The 21,458-nt window shown below is 51.8% G+C and overlaps 1 protein-coding gene across 2 annotated transcripts in view; it reads left to right on the forward strand.

The window, feature by feature from the left end:
* The window catches only part of Nol4l (nucleolar protein 4 like), a 114,642-nt gene extending 97,827 nt beyond the window's left edge, over positions 1 to 16,815 (forward strand). For both annotated transcript variants that reach the window (XM_051193033.1, XM_051193042.1), the window contains exons 6-11: positions 8,517 to 8,794; positions 11,036 to 11,221; positions 11,300 to 11,491; positions 11,701 to 11,823; positions 12,293 to 12,494; positions 16,138 to 16,815. In XM_051193033.1, the coding sequence (XP_051048990.1) occupies positions 8,517 to 8,794; positions 11,036 to 11,221; positions 11,300 to 11,491; positions 11,701 to 11,823; positions 12,293 to 12,494; positions 16,138 to 16,355 (1,199 nt within the window). In that variant the 3' untranslated portion in view covers positions 16,356 to 16,815. The remainder of the gene's footprint in view (positions 1 to 8,516; positions 8,795 to 11,035; positions 11,222 to 11,299; positions 11,492 to 11,700; positions 11,824 to 12,292; positions 12,495 to 16,137) is intronic.
* The last annotated feature ends 4,643 nt before the right edge of the window (positions 16,816 to 21,458 follow it).

Genomic DNA, 21,458 nt, shown 5'->3' on the forward strand with positions numbered 1-21,458 from the left:
CGCTTGTGGGTCTTAGTCTTGTTCATCCCCTTGATCTTGTCTGTCTTAGGTCATGTCTTGTGAGGGTGGAAGCCAGGCCTGGGCCCTCTTCTCCCCTTGTAAAGCAAGAGCTGTTTGCTCTGATTTGAGGCCCCGAGCATCTGACCACAGTAACAGAGACTCTCTCTTACCCTACCTCAAGGTTCCAGCTCTTCTAGGGATTGGTCATGGGCCATACAGCAATCCTGGGTTATAGAAAGTGTCCATCAAGCCATTCAGCAGACAGCAGTGTTAGGCTGGGCCAGACCTGGCCTGCAAAGGCAAGAGGAGCCAGGTGACAGCCTTGAGGGATTCCTTTATCATAGAATCAGGCAGGGCTTGGTCTTGCCCTGACCTTATCTAGGTTACTGGGGCCCCAGGATTCCTGGTAAGGATACTAGGGCAGAGCAGGTTCTGGGGCCCAACAGGATGAGGGTTACTTACTAAGTGAAGGGGAGGGAGACCCTGCCCTCTCTCTTCCCCCCTGACCTGGAGATTAGCCCTGGCTTTGGGGCCATCTGGCAGATTCTAGCCTTGCTCCAGCAGACTCCCCTTACCAGCAGTACTCAGAGCCCCTCCTCTGCTAGGGTGGCCCTGCTGTGCTGAAGAAGGGCTGGGTAGGACCATACAGACAGGTACCACCTTGTCCTGAGCTGTCTGGGGGTGACTCTCCCAGGAACCAGGAAGTGGCTGGGCCACATTGTCGTCATCACACTGACCTAAGGACTGGGATGCACCAACCCTAGACCAGCTTCCGGGAGGACAGGAAGGGTTGCCAGGGGCCTGCCAACTCCACACACACAAGCTCCCAGGCAGGGCCCTGCCCCATGAATCACTCACACATGGTAGCATGGAGTGGCGCTGCCTGCGCTCAGGACATATGATTTGTGGGGGTTGGTGGGTAGCAGGTCATAGGGAGTCTAGCTTAGAGCTTTGCACTTGGAATTGGTATTTATTTCTCATTGCATGTGCTTGGTCTGCAGCAAGCATAGAAAGTGGTGGGCCTGGGAGGACAGACCAAGGGTTCCATACTGGGAGCATTTCCTCTGCATGTAGTTTACCAGTGTGTATTGGGGGAATCCAGGGTGGGGGGTGGACTGAGGCATTCTTTGTGAAGCCATCTGGGCCCTGCTGTTTACTCTGGGAGACTGGTGACTGACTACCCTGGGGAGCCCCTGAGCCTTCACTGAGCTGTCTGCTCTGAAGGGGTGTTTGTATTCCCAGAGCCTGACACTCAGATCTGGTATATACTTGGTGTCCATGCCCACCAGCACAAGTGGGTTCTGTGCCTAGGTCATCTGTTCTAATACCGTGTTATCTGCAGCTTGGAATGTCTCCTGGGGTCCCTGCAGACCTGTGGATCTGCCCTGTGTGAGACTTCTTTCACTAGTAGCTGCTTAAGTATTCAGAAAGGGTTGGTGCAGAGGTGTGTGGTCCTCATGAAAAGACACCAGGCTTGGTAGTCTTAGCATAAAAACAGAAATGTGTTATCAATTACTTATTAAAATGATATGTTAGACGTATTAGGTAAAAGAAATTCAGGTTTCCTTTTTGGAAACAGGATCTGGCTCTGTAATCCTGGTTGGACTTGAACTTCCTCTGTGTAGTCAAGGCTGATTCTACTGCCTGAGCCTCATATAATAGTGGGATAACAGGATTGTCTATTTGCAATACATTGTTAAAATTAATGTTTTTGTCTAACATACATGAGGCCCTGGTTTCCATTCCTAGCGTTGTACAAAAAGCCACCACTGCCGGGCTGTGGTGGCCCACTCCTTTAATCCCAGCACTTGGGAGGCAGAGGCAGGCAGATCTATGTGAGTTCAAGGCCAGCCTGGTCTATATAGGCCCAAGAGCCAGGACAGGATCCAAAGCCACAGGGAGCTCAAAGCTACCACCAAACCCAAACAGACCCCCGCCTTAGTTTCAATTGTTTCACTTTTTAAAAAATATGGTCACTTGCACAATTAGAACCACGCTTTGGCTCACACAGTATGAACAATGCTGTTCCTGAGAGCCTAGGAGCAAGACAGAGACGTAAGAGTGCCAGCGCACTGTGGATCCGGGTGTCAGCATTATAGACTGTGTGTTGGGAAACATGAGTGGATCAGCGAGGTGGCTCAGTTGGTAAGTGCTTGGCTACTAGCATTCATAGAACCCTGGGTTCCTTCTCCAGCATGCATCAACTGGGCCTGGTGGTGCACATCTATCAATCACTTGGGAGGTGGAGGCAAAGAGGATGGGAAATTCAAGGTCATCCTCAGCTACAGAGCTAGTTTAAGGAGAGCCTGGGATTTGTGAGACCCTGTCTAAAAAAAGAAAAATGGAGCCCAGCCAGGAAGGGGGGGGGGTTTGGTTTCTGTGACCCTAAACTATTGATGTTAATAAGGATCAAGAGAAACAAATAGGCCGAATAGATGTTAATTCAGGGAGAAATATCTTACAACATAGACAGATGGACACCAGCAGGTTCCTGGTCCCAAGGATGCCTCCGGATGTACCCCTGTCCCCGTGCTGCGCACAAGAGAGCTCTCAGAGCCCCTCCTCAGCCTTAGTTCCCCCAGGTAATGTCTGCCCCTGTCTCCACCCCCAATGGGCGTGGTCTGTGTCACAGGTGAGGACAAAGTGAATATGTCACTACACTAAGCCTTTGCCTACTAGGCTGCTCAACCACAGGGAGAGAGTCAGGGAGCCCAAGTGAAGCCGGTGGCAGCAGAGCCTGAAGACCAAGTGGATTATATGGGCCTCATGTGGTTGGTCATATGCCCAGTGTGGCCTTATCGCCTAGAACAGTTGGATCCCTTGGCCCCCATTTGACCCCGTCCCTCTGCCTGCCTTCAGAGAGCACAGATGGGCACCAGGAGCTTGGCGCTCCTTGGAACTATGCATTATGTAAACACTACCCAGGCCACTGGCCTTTGTCAAAGCAGGCAGGGGTGAGGGATGAGGTAGAGAGCCCTAGTGAGGTGTATGTCCCAAATTCAGAGGAGTCAGTGTGCCAGCCTGTAGACCTTCAGTGACTCCTGCCTGGCATATACAGCTGGGGGGGGGTGCTGTTGCAGACTCTAGCTAGCGCTTCACCTTCCCCCCTCCTTCCTGGCTCCCAGCTTTTATATGTGAATTATTGATGCCCCTCCTCTCCCTGCCTGGCTGCTGCTTTGACCAGAGTCTTACCAAGGGGCCCATGCTGCCTTCAGCCCTGCACCTCTGCTACAGCGGGCAGCTTGCTTGTGCACCAAACTTGTAGGTTCTTGTGGCCTCGCCACCTCTCCAGCCTGGCTTGGGGGCTGGTGTGGGTTGCCCACCGGGGAAGGGTACCGCTGGCCGTGGCCCCAGAGCCCAGAGTGGTGATTGGCGGCTTGCACAGAGCTGGGCCTGTGCAGGCTGCAGGGCGCTGGCGCCCACATAAGGGCATTGTTTGCTGAGGTAAAAGGAGTTTTTGTCTCCTTCTGGAGACGGGACAGAAGGAGGAACAATTTCCCCCATTCATCAGTAATTCTCCCATTTGAATAGCAGCACATCACCCCGTTACAGTAGACGGGCATGGCAGGCCTCCCCTGCCCTAGGGCTCTCCAGGCACAGGTGGTGGGCTCTGGGTCCTCCCTTTGCTAAGCTGTGGAGGACCATTTTTGTGGGAATGGACAGAAGGGATACATTCCTGCTGCTTTCCCAAAGCCTCCGGGCACCTCTCAAGACTGTTCGCAGTCTCAGGTGGGGCCAGCTGTGCCCTGCCAGTGTTCTTGGCACAACCTCAGGATGAGGACCAGGTGGGGATGAGAGGGGTCACCTGAACCCCTTGTGTTTCCACCTCTAGTCCCAGGTCAGAGTGGGTCCTAAAGACTACCTCACAGGAGAGGCCTCGAGTCACAAGGGCCAGGGCACTGGGCCCTTAGTGCTGTGGGGCCAGCTGGTTATTTCATGGAGTCATAAAACACTGGAGCCCAAGAGGGCGTCAGCCGCAACTCCCTGGGTTGCAGATAAGAGGAGCCCAGGAGGTGGCTGTGCCCAAGGTCAGGCTGAAAGTGAGGCCAGCCGAAACCACTGGCCCAACCCACCATATGCCAAACATTAAGTCATGTTTCTTGGAGAGCAAGGAAGAATTTGCCATGGATCAGACCCCGGCTACTGGATCTCTGACCCCTTTCCCTGAACCCTATAGTCTGGGAGGCGAGGTTGTAGCAGCCCTGGTTCAGTGTCAGCAGCCTCAGGATAGATGGGAAGCAGCAAGTCCAGCCCTAACCCCCATGTTACTCAGAGACCAAAGCAGACCATGTGATGCAAAGCGGCCTCCAGCTAGCTTTGACAACAAGGAAGTTGTTACTCTCATAAGCAAATAATCCAGGCTTGCCTTTGGTTTAAGGCATAGGCGGATTTTGGAAAGGTTGTGTTACTCTGTCTCTGAACTTCCCCAGGTAGAAAAAACTCAGGTCTGACTTTGGTAGGTCCAGCTCAGTCATAGGACTTTTTACCAGTGGTTGTGATGGGTCATGTTGCCTGGCTAGGCCTGGGGTACGTTCATGCTAACCCTGAGGAACCTTAGAAGAAGACCCAGGTGTCCTGCAGAAGAAGGGGTGTGGCTTGCATGGAAGCAGGAGTGATCCAGGCCCACTCAATGAAGTTCTGCCAAGGCCCAGGGGCAACTTACTGCAGGCTGCAGACACAGCAAGTGAAGAGTATGGCAAGGAGGAGATTAAGTGTGGTGGAAAAATAGGTAAAGGGGTTAGCATGTCAGTGTGGGGGCTGGGTAGGTGAAGGTTCCCTGACATAGAGACCTTTAAGCAAAGCCCTGGAAGTGAAGAACAGCAAGGGAAGAACAAACTCTGGAGAGCCAGGGACAGTGTGGCAGTGTGGGAACAGAAGTACAAAGGCCTACACCACAGCCAGGTGGCAAGTGGAGGGCATGGCGGGAGGCCCTGTGGCCCACTAGGAGAAAGTGGAGGGGCTGATGGACAGTGTGGCTGTAGGGCCACCTTCCTTGGAATGGATTCTGCGCAAGAGCAGTCAGAGCTTGTTTGGGGATGAGATGGATGGCTCTGAGGCTCCCCGAGGTGGTGATGCTCAAGGCAGCTCAGAAGGAAGGGCAGTGTAGGGTGTGGACCAGAGACCCTGTCCTGGCTCTTGATTCCCAGCCCCTAAGTTTGGTGCTCACCTCATAGACCCTTTACCCTCCTCTGATATGGCACTGTTTGGGGCCACACATGCACGTGCTGCAGTCTGGGTATAGGGACGTAGGGAAGCAGGTGAGAATGAATTAAGGTTTTGGGTAAAAGGCAGCCTGTTCCATGCGAGGGAGAGTTGATAACATCATAAATGCCATTTTACTGATTCAAGAGCCATTTGGAGAGACATTGAGGTACAAGGAGAGGCAGCCTCTTTGAGGTCCATCACATAGGTGTTATCCATCCTCTTCTCAGCTCCTTTGTATTATGCTAACACTCACCAGCCACCCCAGTTGGAAAACAATGTGCCTCCAGTTAGGTAGTGCTGAACCAGGCTGTGTTTTTTTTTAAAAAAAAAAGCTAGCCCACTAGGCAGGACCTCTACATTGGGCAACACTTGTGGGAATTTGCAATTGTTTCCCTCTCAGATGTGTCCTGTCCAGGTGTAGCATGGGTAAGGGACATTGTAGCTTTGGCTTGCTCAAAGTTTTTTTTTTTTTTTTTTTTTTTTTTTTTTTGCTGTTATATTGGTTTTTTTTTTGTGTGTGTGTGTTTCTGGTGGTAAAATAAATGTGAAATCTCTGGGCTTCTATACTTCAGTACTTCAAAACACAGTCGGCATTATTATTTCCCAAACTTTTCATCATGCCAGGCAGAAGCTCTGCATTCGCTAAGCATTAGCTCTTTCTCCTCCTCAGGCTTGGGGGAGCCTCACTTCACTTTCTGCCTCAGCGGACGCCTGCATTGTAGCCTGCACAGTTAAGTGGAATCATTCACCATTTACCCTTCCGTGTCTGTCTTATTTCACACAGAACAATGACCTTACGGGTCCTCCATGTTGCAGCATATATCTCGATTGTGTTCCTTTTTGGGGCTGAGTCTTCGATTGTATGGCTAGGTCACACTTTGCCTGTTCACTTCTAGTGGCTTTTCAAGGTGCTAATAGTGTATACGAGTCAATCTGGATATTTACATAATAGTATGAGTTTCCAGTTTGTTTCTTCTGTAGGTTTGCAGGTGCGGCTCATCTATCCAATCACTTTCCTTGCCATCTGGGGATGGCCTTTGAAAACAGAGACGGGTGCCCTCATTGGGGCCAGCGCCTACTCTCTTTAGAAAGTCAGGCAGCTTGAGCCTAGGCCTGCAGCCCAGGTGACAAGTGGTGGCAGCTTCTCATCACAGTCAATTTTGATCCAGGGTCCGAGTCCTAGGATTGCCCTGTGTGTCCTGGGACAGGTCCAGAGCCACAGACATACTGCTTGCTCAAAGCATGCAGACAAGGAGTCCACCTCTGTCCCCATGAGGGTGTGGCAATATAGCTGGCCCCAAGCCCGGTGCCTGTGGTGAATACAGTGACTGTTGGCATGAGCAGCTTATCCCTCCAGAGGAGGGAATCTAGTGCCCTTCTAGGTTGAGCAAGTGGCCTGTGGTAGGTAGTGTTATAACTTGGAAGTGGTTAAGAATAGAGAGATGTTGTTCCCCAGACCTCAGATACCTGAGCCTCTCAGGTGTCAGGTTCTACGATGGTTGTATTGGTGGCACTTAGGACTGTAGCGAGTACCTCCTTCCCAGGTGCCCAGAGGTAGCAGATAGAGCAGAGAGTCAGGCCGCGAAAGCCTGCTGACATGGGCCCAACTGGAAGGAGCAGGACGTACAAAGCCCGAACCCAGGCCTGGAGCGCTGGGTGCTAAAGGTTAGGGCAGAAGCTGGCAGGGTAGGCTGCAAGGTCATGAGGCTGGAGCATGGGCAGTGACCTCCAGGAAGGGGCTGACAATGACAGAGGGAAGAAGCCCTGAGCTGTGAAAGGTGCTTCGGATGGCAGATATGGCGCAGGGGTGGGTTTTGGCAGGAGCTGAGTAGGTGGCATCCACCACATCTCAATTTTCCAGTTCCTGGTAAACTTCAAGATGCCATCGCCCTGGTAGTAGTAGTCATCACTGCTCCTGCATTTGGGATAGGGCCAGCACACAATAGGTGCTTAGTTACTGCTGCCAGGTAATTTGTTTTCCTCTGCATCCTTCTACACTAGTTGCTGCAAATACTGCCAGAGAGAAGACACAGAATCTCTCAGCCCATTTGTGAGGACAGAGGGCTTAGGCAGTGAGGTCCCAGAGATAGGCCCAGGGGCTTGGGATCAAGCTCACAGGATAAAAGGAGGATGGGGCAGTGCTTCCTAAAGGTTGCCTGGGCAGTGTCGCCTGGCCCAGATGACCTGCTGCAGCTGAGGGGGAGGAATATCATTGCACCACACTCAGCCCATCCCCCGCTACTCAGGGTCCTGACTGCTTGATGGGCAGACTGGCCACGCCCTCAGGCAGCTGAGAGGCTAGTGATTGGCTGGGGCACTAGAGCTGCTCAGTCGCCATGGGGACACTCAGGCTGCGCTTGTGCCCAGTGCTCAACACTAAGGACTAAATCTTCATAATCTGTTGGCGGTGGGGGTGGGGGTAGGGTCCATCTCGACCCTGGCCTGGGGTTATGGTCAGGGCTCCCTTTGCCACCCCTCCCCTTTTGGGTTTAGCTGCCAAGCCTCCAGTGTACTTAAGCACCATTGGCACCCACATGGGTGCTCACCTGTCAGTGACTCCAGGAGGTTGAGAGTAGCTGCTGTGAAGCAGGAGGCTGGGGCCTGTGGGAAGAGAAACCTGGAATTTATCTAGAAATGTCTATTCCCTTGAAGTTCAAGTTTATCCTCTGGATCCTGCAATGCTGCACTCTCCACAGCAGGGGGCTCCCGCCTCAAGAAAGCAGGAAGACCGGCTGGAAACAGAGGAGATACAGCCCTCAGACTCAGCAGTTGGCTTTGTGTTGTCTGAGGTCACTTGGCCAGGTACAGAGGGCAGAGGCTGCAGATCTAACTAGACCATACAGGAAGGCACGGATGAATAGGGACATTGGCTTCCTCCAGTGGAGCTGGAGGAAGGAGAAATTCAAGGCCCCCTGTACTGAGGGGCATGAAGGTGTGATGGAGAGCAGCTCTGAGCACTCCTGCGACTCTGGAGGTGTCTAAGGACCTGTGGCGGGTCTCCTGAAGTGGAGCCTCCCTCCCTGGAGCTTGTCTCTGGCATTGGTAGGTTTGGAGGTGAAGAGAAAACTCTCCACTCTGCATATGCCGGTCACAGCCACTTAGCTCCTAGTGGCCCCACTCTCTGGTCTTGCCTCAGCACAGGTGGTAAGCCTGAGGCTCAGTTCACATCCTAGAGAATGTGGGATGGAGAACAGGGCACAAGTGTCCTGCAAGGGTAACAGCACAGGGACTCTGAGGCCACCACACCCAGCGGGGCCTCTGGAGACAGTGGGTGCAGGGACACTGCCTCATGCCCAGGGCTCTCATTCCAGATGACTCCTCCTCTGAGAGCGGCAGCGGCAATGGCTCCTCTACCCTGAATCCATCCACTTCGAGCAGCACCCAGGGTGACCCTGCCTTCCCTGAGATGAATGGCAATGGTGCTGCAGCCCCCATGGACTTCACTGCCACCGCTGAGGACCAGCCGATCAACTTGTGTGACAAGCTCCCTCCAGGCACAGCACTGGGTACACCGTCCTACCCCTCAGACGGCTGCAGCACTGATGGGCTTCGGAGCCGCGTCAAGTATGGGGTGAAGAGCACTCCTGAGGTGTGTGGGGCTGAAGGCTGTGTGTCTCTGAGTTGTTGGGAGGCTGGAGTGCAGTTAGAACTGAACCGGCCCATGTGTGACATCAAGCCAGGGTAGTGGTTATGGCCACTTTACCATGGTTTCTTCACGAGACACTAGAATGACAGATGGCTGAGGGTGCCCCAAATAGGTCTAACTTCTCTGAGAAGTGATGGCTCCTGCCTTGGTGAGGAGATGGCAGGTGATGTGTGTCCCCAAGGCTCATTCCCTTCCTGGGAACAGAGTCTGCTGTAAAGGATAGGAGCAAGTGGCACATTTGGCACAGAATTAGAAAACATGGCTGAGCATGGCAGTCATGCCTGTAACTCCAGCACTCAGAATCTGCCTGAAGCAGGAGGGGCCCTGCAGTCTGAAGCCAACCTAGGCTACAAAGTGAGATATACGACAGTCTGAGCTACATGTGAGAGAGACCTCAGAGGAAAACAAAAACTTATGAAAAGTTCAGTTTTTAAAGGTGGCCTGAGTTTGATCCTCTGAGCCTGCATAAAGGTGGGAGGAAGGAACCAATTCCGGCTGTCCTTTGACTACATACATACATACACACACACACACACACACACACACACACACACACACACACACACACACACACACACACACACACACACACGGCCCATAATCCACACACTGTCCTGGGCCAGCCATTAAGGTTTTGTGACAGTAGGTGCCAGTTCTCTAAGAGAACCTCTTAAACTCTGCTACCCACCCTGAACCCACCTGCCTACTCCAACAGACTCTTCTGTCCTGGCCTGTCTCTTGCAGAGGGGTGGGACACAATCCCAGGACACGATCTAAAGCGACAGAATGGAGTTGGTACCACATGTAGCACAGCCCATGGGGATCAGAGTGGAAGTAGGTTCAGGGACCAGATAGAGCAGCTCGTCGATGGTGGAAAGAAGATTGGCTTAGCAGAGCCCTTCAGCCACTACTACCATGGCCATGTGGTGCAAGGGTGGGCACTGAGGACTCCTTACAGTTTTCTCATTTGCTTTGGCCCTGGCAGAGGATTCAGCTAAAGAATCACTTGCAGATCTGATATGTCCATGGCGCCAGAGGGAGCTGGTAGCCAGCCCTGTGTCCTGCATGTGTTTTGACCCCACACTATTGTTCTGGAGGGCTGGAGTTCTGCCCCTTAAGTCTTTGTGTGCTCATAGTGAGAGGGGTCTGAGAGCACTAGGTCCTTGTAGGCCAGGCTATGGCCACACCACAGTGCCTGACTGCAACTGTGTGTTGTCCTGGGCCCAACTTACCCACTACACGCCAGTGTCCTTCAGGGAAAAGATGACAAGGCCAGTGCATGCCACAGATAAAACTTTAGACAGTAAATGGCAGCAGCCTCAGAGCCAGGGACCCGTGGAATATTGTGGAGCTAGGTCATGAGGGGCAAGGTAGTAGCTGGGAAGCAGGAGAAAGCAGAAGCCACAGTCCAAGGAGAAACAGGCAGTCAGTACAGGCTGAGGAATCCCAGAAGCCTAGATAAATCCCAGCACACAGAATGGGCTGGCTCACGGGAACCCTTTTTATGCCCTTCCCGTGATGTGACCTGTGCTGGAGTGGACACTAAGGTGGTAGTAAGAATGTGGGTGGGAACAGACTGCTTAAGCCTTCCCCATTCAAGGTCAGGGCTATACCAGGCAGGCCAGGCCCATCTGGTCTTTCTCTTGAATACCTACTTTCCTCAGCCTCATAGTAATCTCGTAGGAGATAGGCAGAAACAGCCTAGCCTGGGAGCTGGGAACTGCTTCCTGTTTCGTGGCCCTGCCTTGGCTGGCTCTCTATCCCAGCCCATCTGTTCCTCCTGATAGACAGCACAGTTGCTGCTCTGGTGACAGCTCACTTGTCAACTCAAGGTTGCAGTCCCCTGGGGATCCAGGAGGAACCCTGAAAGCCGGCACATAGAAGAGGCTGCCTGATGGCAATCATCTCTTGTGTCCTTCCCTTAACATGGCAGGTCCTGATGTGGATACTGTAACCAAACAAGTTGCTACTACACTTTACCCATTGCCTCCAAGAGGAAAGGCCTCCTGGCAGGAGCCCGTGGACACTGGGGGCAGAACTGTTTCTCTGGTTTCACAGTGGGAGGTAGGGTTAACTTGCTGAGGAGCTTGTGGCTAAGACTTCAGCTGGATGAGCTCACTGACCTGGTCCCCAAACTTAACCATGGCAGACCACCTGATTTGTCTGTCTCTTGCCCTCTTTTAGTCTCCCCCCTACAGCTCTGGGAGCTATGACTCCATCAAGACAGAAGTCAGTGGCTGTCCTGAGGACCTGACAGTGGGCCGGGCCCCCGCAGCAGATGACGACGACGATGATCATGATGACCATGAGGACAATGACAAGATGAATGACTCAGAGGGCATGGACCCTGAGCGACTCAAGGCCTTCAATGTGAGTACTGTGCAGGGCGGTGAGACAGGGACAGGTCTAAGGCAAGGCCAGCCCCTCCCATGGCCTGTGTCTCCCTAGATGTTTGTGCGGCTGTTTGTGGATGAGAACCTGGACCGCATGGTGCCCATCTCCAAGCAGCCCAAGGAGAAGATCCAGGCCATCATTGAGTCATGCAGCCGGCAGTTCCCCGAGTTCCAGGAGCGAGCCCGCAAGCGCATCCGCACATACCTCAAGTCCTGTCGTCGCATGAAGAAGAATGGCATGGAGATGGTGAGCGCCTCCTCCTGGCGACCCTGCCTTGTGGCACCATCATTGTCCTCCAGGCCCCTTATCCCAACTTCTCAGTAGGCCTATTTCACACATGAGGAAAACAGGCTGTTACTCAGGGGCTGGAGCCCAAACACCTGCTTTGCCATACCCTGACCCTGGCCAGGGCCCTTCCAGCCCACACACCAGCTCTGTGTCCCTTCTGCCTGCAGACCAGACCCACTCCTCCCCACCTGACCTCAGCCATGGCAGAAAACATCCTAGCAGCTGCCTGTGAGAGTGAGACAAGAAAAGCAGCTAAAAGGATGCGCCTGGAGATCTACCAGTCCTCACAAGTATGTATTCATGCTGCCTGCTCCAAGGGGTTGCACCCAAGGGGCAGAGGCCACTGGTCATTCCACACACACCTGTAGCTGGGCTGTGCAGTGAGCTGGGAGGGCAGAGAGGCTGGAGGAGTTAGTCACTGAGTTGCCAGACCGTCAGGAGGAGGGCGACTGGATGTGGAGGTGTATCCCTGTAGCCCCAGTACTCAAAAGACTGAAAGAGGTCACAGGTTCTAGGCAAGTGCACTAGGCAATGACAGTCACACATGTCGCAGAGAGGTGAGATGTAGTCAGGGGAGATTGCTGGGGTAAGGGGCCCAAGGAGACAGAATCAACAGCATCCCCTAGGTCAAGTCACATCACTGGGTCCTAGCAACAAAAGGACTGTGGCCTTTGCGCCCCCCACCCCCACCCCGCGTCAGGGACAATGACTGGGCTCGCTGTTCCTCGGGTTCCCAGCTCTGCCCTCCCTCTTCTGCAGGACGAACCTATAGCCCTGGATAAGCAGCACTCTCGGGACTCCACAGCCATCGCCCATTCCACCTACTCACTGCCAGCCTCTGCCTACTCCCAGGACCCTGTGTACGTCAATGGTGGCCTCAACTACAGCTACCGTGGTTATGGGTCCTTGAGCAGCAACCTGCAGCCCTCGGCTTCCCTCCAGACAGGAAATCACAGTAATGGTGAGTGTCTCACTTGGTCTGCATAGTAGCCCTTGGCAGCAGTGGGTAATGGCTCAGCTCCCTTGTGAGCAGCCAGTTTTTAGATGAGGTCAGGAAAACCTTGGCTCCCTTCTCATCTCCAACAGCACCTGCTTCTGCCAGTCACTCACTGCAAGCAACCCTGTCTGGTTCCATTCTCTGAAAGGCCCCTGTGAGTTGGCAGGAGAGCCAGGATCTGGCCCAGCCTTAGCCCCCCACCCACCCACCCATGCAGTCCCCATTTAAGTCACCTGGACGATGGGTAAACACTGGGTTCCTCTGCTCCATGCCTACACTGGGTGTCTTGGCAAGTGCTTCCCAGGGACCTCTGTTGCAGATGCTGCACCTGGGTGTGGGTTTAGACAGATACAGACCTCCCTGCACCTCCCATGGCATTAGGTATTGTTACATGGAAGCAGAACAGGTATGAAGCCCTTCTCCAGCAGGGGCAGCATGGTCAGGGAGACCCCTGACTGTCCTTGAGGAGCAAGGGTGAAGGCCAGTTTCTAGCCCTAGTAGAAAACCCAAGCCATCTCCACCCACCCCTTGCTTCACACCTTCATGCTTACTCTGCTCCAGAACTGGAAGGAAGTGTTAGTGTCTGGAAGGTCCCTGCCTGGGCTTAGCCTCTCATCCCTTCTTATGCGCCTTAACCTAAAATAAGAGGCTGTCTGGCCTAATCCCTAGTGCCAGGCCAGGGTGGCACATGCCAAGGGGAATAGTTGTCCCAAAGCCACTCTCCTTCTAGCCACTTTTCTGGAGTATCTGAAGTGGGTTCCAGGATCAGGGAGGTTGGAACTCTTGGGGACACTTAGCACCAAGTGACTGAGATAGGGATCACCTGATGCCCAGTCACGCCCAGGCAGCACATGGTAAGTCTTCATCTGGTACACACAGCATGGCCTGTCTTAGGACTTGACTGTAGCTGTGTTGGCTATGTGGCCTCTCATGAGGGTATGGTTCCTGGTAGACACGGATAGCAGCCAGAACTGGTGGGGGGGGGGGTGGTTATCTGGCCCCTGTATCTCATCTCTGAACATGCTGCTTGCTTCCTTAGAGGTGGGTAGGACCAAGATCTGGCCATCTTCCTCCTCGCCGAAAACAGCTTTGTCCTGTGAGCACTAGTGGGACCATGGGCTGGGGGAAAACAAGCAGTAGCTACTGGGTCACAGAGCCATCCCTCCCACTGCCCCGCCCAGTCATAGCCTTTCATTGGATTGTCCGCTTTAGTTTGGACCCCACAGCAGCTAAGCCAATGGGTCATCCTCTTCACTTGGGTCATGTTGTTACTTGGAGATAGAAATGAGCTTAGATAATAGAATCAGACCCTGCTCCTCTGGCCTGGGGTGCTAGGCAGCTTGTGCCCACACTAGCCCCATAGGGGCTACTAACAACTCAAGTCTGGCTGTAATCAGAGCCTGCGTAGGCATGGCCCAGATCAGATACAGAGCTCTCCCATCCCTGTCTCCTGTAGCCTAAGCAACCATGAACAGTGAGCTGAGATTTGGGGATTGAAGGGAAAAAGAAACCTGGGCATTGCCTAGATCGGAGACAGAGGAAGCCAAATCTGTCCTATCCCCTCTGGGTCCTGTACTTGGGATATCCAGAAGCCAGCAGAGGAAGCCAGTCACCTGCTTGGATCTGTTTCTTTAACACAGCCTTTCTCCATCTTCCCATGTCTGATTGTAACAGACTTAACTGTTCTGCCTTCTCAATTCCAAGAGCATTGTTATTTATTCATTTATTTTTTAATTAACTCATTTATTTTGTTTATTTTTTTAAAGACCGGGTTTCTCTGTGTAACCCTTGCTATCCTGGAACTCACAGAGATATCGCTGCCTTTGCCTCCCAAGTGCTGGCATTAAAGGCGTATGCCACCAGGCCTGGCTATTGACTTATTTTTGTGGTGATAGAAATTGAACCCAGAGTAGGTACTTCACCACTGAGCCACATCCCCAGGCACAAGGACCTTTTCTAAGCAAATGATCCATATTCTCTGGTTAGAGCGGAAAAATAACTGTTTACTAGCTGTTAAAAGCACAGATGGCCAACATTTTTCCCCAATCAGGGGCTGCACCAGCTTCCTTTTAGCAGTAGTTGTTTCCAAAATTTATCCCTAGTTCCTTCTAATCTCTATGTCTCCAAGACAAGGTTTGTCCATCCCCACAGTGTAAATGTAGCAATGAACATGCCTGGCCATCAAAACCCAGAGGGAAGTAAAGACATGCCGGTGATCCAGAGGAGCATCAAATAAGGTAGCCTCCAAGATGAAGGATGAGGGAAGGGGACTCAGGGCAACAGCTTGGAAAATGAGCTCCCTAGGCTGGCAAAAGACTCACCAAATGCATGGTCTCTTACTCGACAGACCTCTTCATTGATAATTTTCTTGACAAACACCTACAAGGCCTTTCAAGCTCCAAACCCTTCCACGTCTATTGGGAGTCTATTCCAAGTCCCTGGCCTGCTGAGAAGTCTCTGGAGGGCATTGCAGATAGTCCTCCCACAGGCTGGCAAGCCTGTCTGCTGGTCTTTGTCTGCTGCTCCCCATAGGCTCCTTGCTTTGCATTGGAATTTGAAGCTTGGAGGAGTGAGGTGGCAGAGAAAGGCTTGAGCATGCAGCTGCTGAATTCCAGTGCTGGCAGCCCACCCCATAGAGCTGCTAAGGAGAGAGAGAGGCAAAAGGGTTGGGTGGCTTGTGGTCTCCTCATCTCCAGGGATTTTAAGAGCTTGGGCTCCTTTGCTGCCACAGTTGGCCAGTAGAGGGCAGACAGCAGACAGACAACAATTTCTCCAGAAAACCTTGGGTGCTGTGGTTACTACTGCTTTTACCACAGGAGCATCAGCTTCCTCACTTGGGAGAGAAGAAGAGGGGTTGAGGTGCTGAGATTCAGCAGGCCTTACCCCTCCTCTATCCTAGGGGTGGGGTGCTCACTGCCTCTCTGAACTGGGATGGTGGCAGCTCTGTGGCCTCACTGCATATGGTACTGAGTTGATTACATACCTCCCCTCCCTGCTTTCTTTGGGAGAAATGGCACATGCACCTTACTCCCCTAAACTTAGCAACAGCTCTTACTCACAGTGCCTGGAGTATAGTTCCTTCCTGGAACTATTACACCCGTTCCAATCTTGACCACCACCTGAGGAGAGGCAGGGCTCAGGAGCTCAAGGCACAAATGCTTCTTTGCCTCAAGGCTGCTTCTTCCTTTTCTGGGGACCAGAGCAGGGATGTGGGTCCAGGGGGGAGCCCCCAGGAAGTAGTGAAAGGCATGGGTAGAGGCTGAAGCTAGGTTGGAGCCTGCTGTGCCTCATGCAAGCCTGTGCTCTTGATGCATGTCATCCCATCCGGAAGACATTTGCTATGTAACCTTGGGCAGAACTCCCCACCTCCCTTTTGCCTGTCATATGGTTGACAGTGAGGTTCAACCATAGGACCCTTGTCATGTAAAAGCCTTATTCTAGATACTATGAATACAGCCATCAGGGAAATAGATCAGTGCCTCCAATTACTATGCCCAATCATAGTACCCAAGGCTGGGCATCCTTCCCATACACACGCAGGGGCTTCCCACTTCCTCTTAAAAAAAAAAAAAAATAAGAGTCTAAAATCATCTTTCCCTCTCCACAGGGCCCACAGACCTCAGCATGAAAGGTGGGGCTTCTACCCCGACCCCTCCCACACCCACTCCTTCCAATAACAGCACCAGCAGGACCATGCCCACGGCCCAGCTCAGCCCCACAGAGATCAGCGCTGTGCGGCAGCTCATTGCTGGCTATCGAGAGTCTGCAGCCTTCCTGCTGCGTTCTGCGGATGAACTGGAAAACCTCATTTTACAGCAGAACTGACCCCACTGGCCCCCAGAGTGCACGACACCAGGGAAGGAGGCTGTCCCAGCCTGGACCCAGCTTCCTGCCTCACCAGTTGGTACATTGTTTTCTGAAAGAGGTGGGATCCAAAAGAGCTGTTTCTAGCCACACTCCGAGCATCTGAGACTTTGGGCACAAGGACACTTTTTTTTTGTTTGTTTGTTTTTTAATTTCACCACACAGGTGCTCTGACCTGCTTGGAAAGAGGCCAATGGGGCAGCTCTAAAAGAGATGGGGCTCCCCTGACAAGGCACAGGGGCTGCAGCTCTATTAGAATCACCTTCGTGGACCCTGATGTTAGAATCCCATCCCGATAATTACCTTTGAAGTCTTAGGTGAGCAGAATTGCATATTTATTGAGAAGAGCAAACGTGGACCCTTTCTTCCTCTCCCTAGTAATTTATTTTTCTGAAATGGATTCTTTTGTGTTTGTACAGATTGCCAGTCTGTGTCTGTCTGATCAGAAGGATGTACCCTGTACCTAACATTCCATATCACTACACTGACGTGGGCTGGGGGCCAGCAGAGTTAGGCACCAGCTCCCTGTGTGAGTGTCCAGCACACCCTTGGGAAGGCCACCACACTCCACTAGGCTGTCTTGTTGCAGATCCCAGTGCTGCCACAGGGACACTGCCAGGCACTGCCAAACAGGAGGACCTCACCCACACCCACTGCAAACAGAAGTACCCTCCCCATCCTCCAGAGTTCCAGTCACACGGTCACCTGTATTCTACCTCACACTCCAGCGCGGGCTTTTCCAGGATGTGCTCCAAGTGGGTTCTGAAAGGCTGCCTCCCTGACTCCTACACAATGTATCTATCTGCTGGGAGGTAAATCAGACCTAGTGTCCAAGAGCCAGAGCCCCGAGGAGCTTGGCCCTTAAAACCAGCAGCTTGCCATTGCCTGGCTCTTGTAGATGCTCGACAGGATGCAGTGCTGGGAGCTGGTCAGGGACCCAGGTCTGATGAACACAGGCCCCAGCCCCAGATAACCCTCTAGAAGAGTCACTTCTGCAGGGCCAGCTCCCTCTGTCAGGCATCTGTGTGCCCCAGGGTGAACCGAGGCTTCCAGCCCTCACCTCATGATGGGAGTAAAGGGATCAGATCGTTGGTGGAAGTAGGGAAACTACTTGCGTTCTCCGAGAATTAGACTTTCTTCTGGAAAGGTCTGTCCTATAAGAAAGCCAGTCCCTGGAGTGTGACAAGGGACAAGAAAAAGCTGACCTGGTTTCCTTCCTTCCTGATAGGCACTTCCTCTTGCTCTGTGCAATACCTACCAGTGCTGCTAAAACCAGGGATATACCCAGACCTCAGCAGGCCAGGGGGCCTCTCCCTCAACACTCCGTAGCCATGACAGCAGCATTCTGCTGCCTGCCCCTGCCCAGAGCTGGCAGAAGCCCTGTTGCCTTTCCTCCCTCAGAGCAAGGAGGCCTCAGGGGAGCCAGGGTCGAGTGGACACTAGGATAACCACAGACCACTCTCGATCCCAGAGCAGGTGCCGCTTCCCAAGCTGGCCTGTGGCAGGAACTGCCTGACAGGGCAGCCTGACAGACCAGCCCTCAAACAGGTGGGCAGGCAGTGCCCGTGCAGATTCCCTACCTGTTGAGATTCAGGGCTGCAAGGTAGGGCTCCCCACCCTGCACACTTTCACCCTGGGGTTAAATATGGTCTTTCATGTGGCCTCCAATGCCTACCCAGCCACACCACCTCTGCCTTCATGTGCCCGCTCACCAGGCCTCTGGACTGGGCCAGGATGCCTGAGCCCCCTTTGTACAGCACAAGCCAGTGCCCAGGGCCTCCCCACAGCTGGCCGACCATGTGCCCAGTTCCCCACCTGCTTAGTAGGACTCCTGGATGTCTGAATTTGTGTAAATATTTATTTTTGTGTGTGAATACTACAAAGTAATCAGATCTTTTGCAAAATGTTCCCCCGGCAATTTGTGAAAATTGGCAGAGACAATCGCCTCCCTAGAATTTCTGGTATCAATTGCTTACCATTGTCATTTCTGCTCCCAGAGGCAGTCCCCAAGCTAGACACAAATGGTTTGCATTTTTGGAAGACAGAAGAGACTAGGCAGGGACACCTCCCTCCACCCCCATGGGACACATCTGTAAGAAAGAGCACGATCAACATCTAAGTGGTGTTTCCTAAGTGCAAGCAGTCTTGGTCAGCCACCATGCAGCCTGCTCCCAGAGTATGGTGTGAGCATAGGTTCCCTGTGTGTTCAAGAGAAACAGAACCAATGCTGATGGCTTCCAGAGGGACGGCAGGGCAGTGGATGCTGTCATGCTGACCTGGACTTCCAGGGAAGCTGTCCCCAAAGCCCCAGTTGGAGACAACCACATCAGGGGTAAGTTAAGTGTGGACACAGGATTCCATTACCTAGTTCAGTCAGGGAACTTATTCTGGTTTGCTTTTGTTTTAAAAGATGCAGCTTCAAGCCTTCCCCTCCTGACTTTTCCCAAAGTCACTCCCCAAAGCCCTGTCCTTCAGCCACGCCACTTCAGGCTGATGGAAGGCTCAGGGCATAAAGTCATCATTGGTGATCTCAAGTTACAATGGAAATGCCAGTGTAGAATACACCAATCCCCAAGTCCTTGCAGGGCAGATTCCCCCCCCCCCCCCCGCAGGTTGTCAAGAGAAGTGGTCTAATGTGATAGTGAACACGACCCACATAAAAGGGTTTTCTCTCACCACTCAACAAATGGACAGTCTATTCCCAAGGATGGTGTTGGGGAGGGGCAGGCAGGGCTAGGAGGGTCTTAGAGGACTTGGAACAGATGGAACCCATCTGTCTCTCCCTATTCTCAAGGGCCACATAGGACTCCATGGGTGGTTATAGGATTAACTACCAGTTCATTCTCAAAATGCTGCTTTGAACTCAGAGGGTTGATACTTTTAATTTGTAATTTTTGTAAAACTTTTTACAAGATAGTAAAATATTTCACCAGAATACCAGTTTCAATCCGTCCGTAGTCTGATTTTTATATAATTTAGTGGTGCTTTAGAAACTTTGTTTTGTTGTTTCTGAGCTCAACAGCTCAATCCTCTCTTGCCTGTATCTACCTAAGACCAATGTGAACCTTTGTATTTTGCTCCTAATTTTGGACTCAGTGGAAGTGTACTGTTTACATGTACAGACGCCCCATCCCTGTGTGTTCTGCAAGACGCGCTCGAGGAGGAAGATGCACCTCACTAGCTCATCTGCTTAGCAAAGCCACAAAGCAAAACCTCTCACTCTGTACCCGTTTCCACCTAAAAACAAAACCTACACCACCTGGAACTCAGATTTGCCAATACACTCTGCCTGGTGGATGCCCTGTGCCTCTATCATGTGTTCACTTAGGAATCGAGATAGCGCCTCCTGTCGACTGGGTGGGGATAACACACAGAGGAGACAGTAAGACAGGACTTCACTGCCCGGCTGTGGGAGGAAGTTCTTTGGGCAGCAGGCAATACTAAGAAGGTCAAGGGGACTCATGGGCCTTCGGCAGCAAGCCAGGCAGGACTTAGGGACAATACAAGAGGTCATCAATCTGCTGGCATAACAAGACTCGTTTTGGAAGAGCGTAAGTTCCATGTCAGGTGAGACTGTGACTGTGCAGATGGTACAAGTACTTCTTCAGGGTTCCCACCACCTCTGGGGAGGGTCGGGGCTCCAGACAGTAAGCATAAGGCACTTACCGCAAACAGTGGATGGCACCAACTTTTAAAGGTGACTTTATTAATCAATGGTTTCACCGCTAAATTATATTTTTACAGATATGCACCTATGCAACTTAATGTGGCTCTTCTAAGCAGGTGAGGACCTCCTCCTCAATGCTCTATAAAGTGTTTGTGTTCTGTAGAGTTCCCAGTAAATGTGGCTTAATACTTTAATTCTTAGGATGTGTCTTTCTACGTGATGCGGCTACTAAATTCTGTTTTGTTTGGAATGACTAGCACAGGCTGACGCCCTCTTTCCCTCACTTACCAGAAGACCAATGAGCTGTTAATGAGCGGTTATCTCCATGGTATTACTGCTAAATGCACTGATGTCATAAGTATGTGGAATCCTTTTCCTTTTGAAACTGTATATCATATACCAGACTGAATCTACTTAATAAACACTGAACAACAAACGCAAAGCTGAGCTTTGACTCTGTCCCACCTCCAGCAGCGCTGCTAACCAGTCCTGGTCCTTCTTCCTAGCAATAGAGTTCAACTTTCCCTAGCCAATAACAGGCTCACAGACATCCTCAGAGTTACTTACAACAGGTACTCCTCCAAGGTGCCCAGCACTGGTAACAGTCTCCTGTGATGCTGTCAAGTTTCATTACCCACCAGAGGACTACGCAGCAGAGGCACACTGTGTATCAACACCTTGCCTAAATTCAGTCATCAAGCAAGGATTTAGCTGTAGGTGTGTGACAACAAAACCTATGCCTTTTCCTATTAGCGTAGTGCCTGGCCAACTGACCAAATCTAAGTTCCTATAGCTACTACCCCAAAGAGCTTGGGAAACTAGTCCTGAACATCTTAGTAACTGACATCCAACTCTAAGCAAAACCCTAATCCTACCTTGGAAGGAAACAAATGGCCACTTCCCTTAATTTGCATAGTTTTTCATCCTACTGGTCATTTAGGTTAAGCTTTTAGGAAACGTTACAAAAAGATGCCTGGGAACAAGCTGCTTATCATGAGTTTGAAAAAAAATTTTAAATGTAAAAGTTAATAGCAAAATATTTACTACTCAACTACATGCAGATATTAAGCAGGGTTTTGGTTTTTGAAACAAGGTTGTCTACATAGTCCTGGCTGTCCTAGAACTATGTAGGCCACCAGCCTTGCCCTGAACTCATGGAGAGCTGCCTGCCTCTGCCTCCCAAATGCTGGGATTAAATGTGTGTCCACCACACCTGACTACATTACTAGTTATTAAAACCTCAAACAGCAATTGCTTGAAGCAGCCAAATGCTCATATTAAAGGTTGAGTGTGACCAGTCTGGAGCCTTCACTGACTGCACCTGAGCTGCGCACATAGGTATGGCACAACACAAGATTGGAGCCCAAGGGCCAGCAAATCCTCAGTAATGCCAATAA

This window comes from Phodopus roborovskii, unplaced genomic scaffold (assembly GCF_943737965.1).
Source record: "Phodopus roborovskii unplaced genomic scaffold, PHOROB, whole genome shotgun sequence".
Lineage (NCBI taxonomy): Eukaryota > Metazoa > Chordata > Mammalia > Rodentia > Cricetidae > Phodopus > Phodopus roborovskii.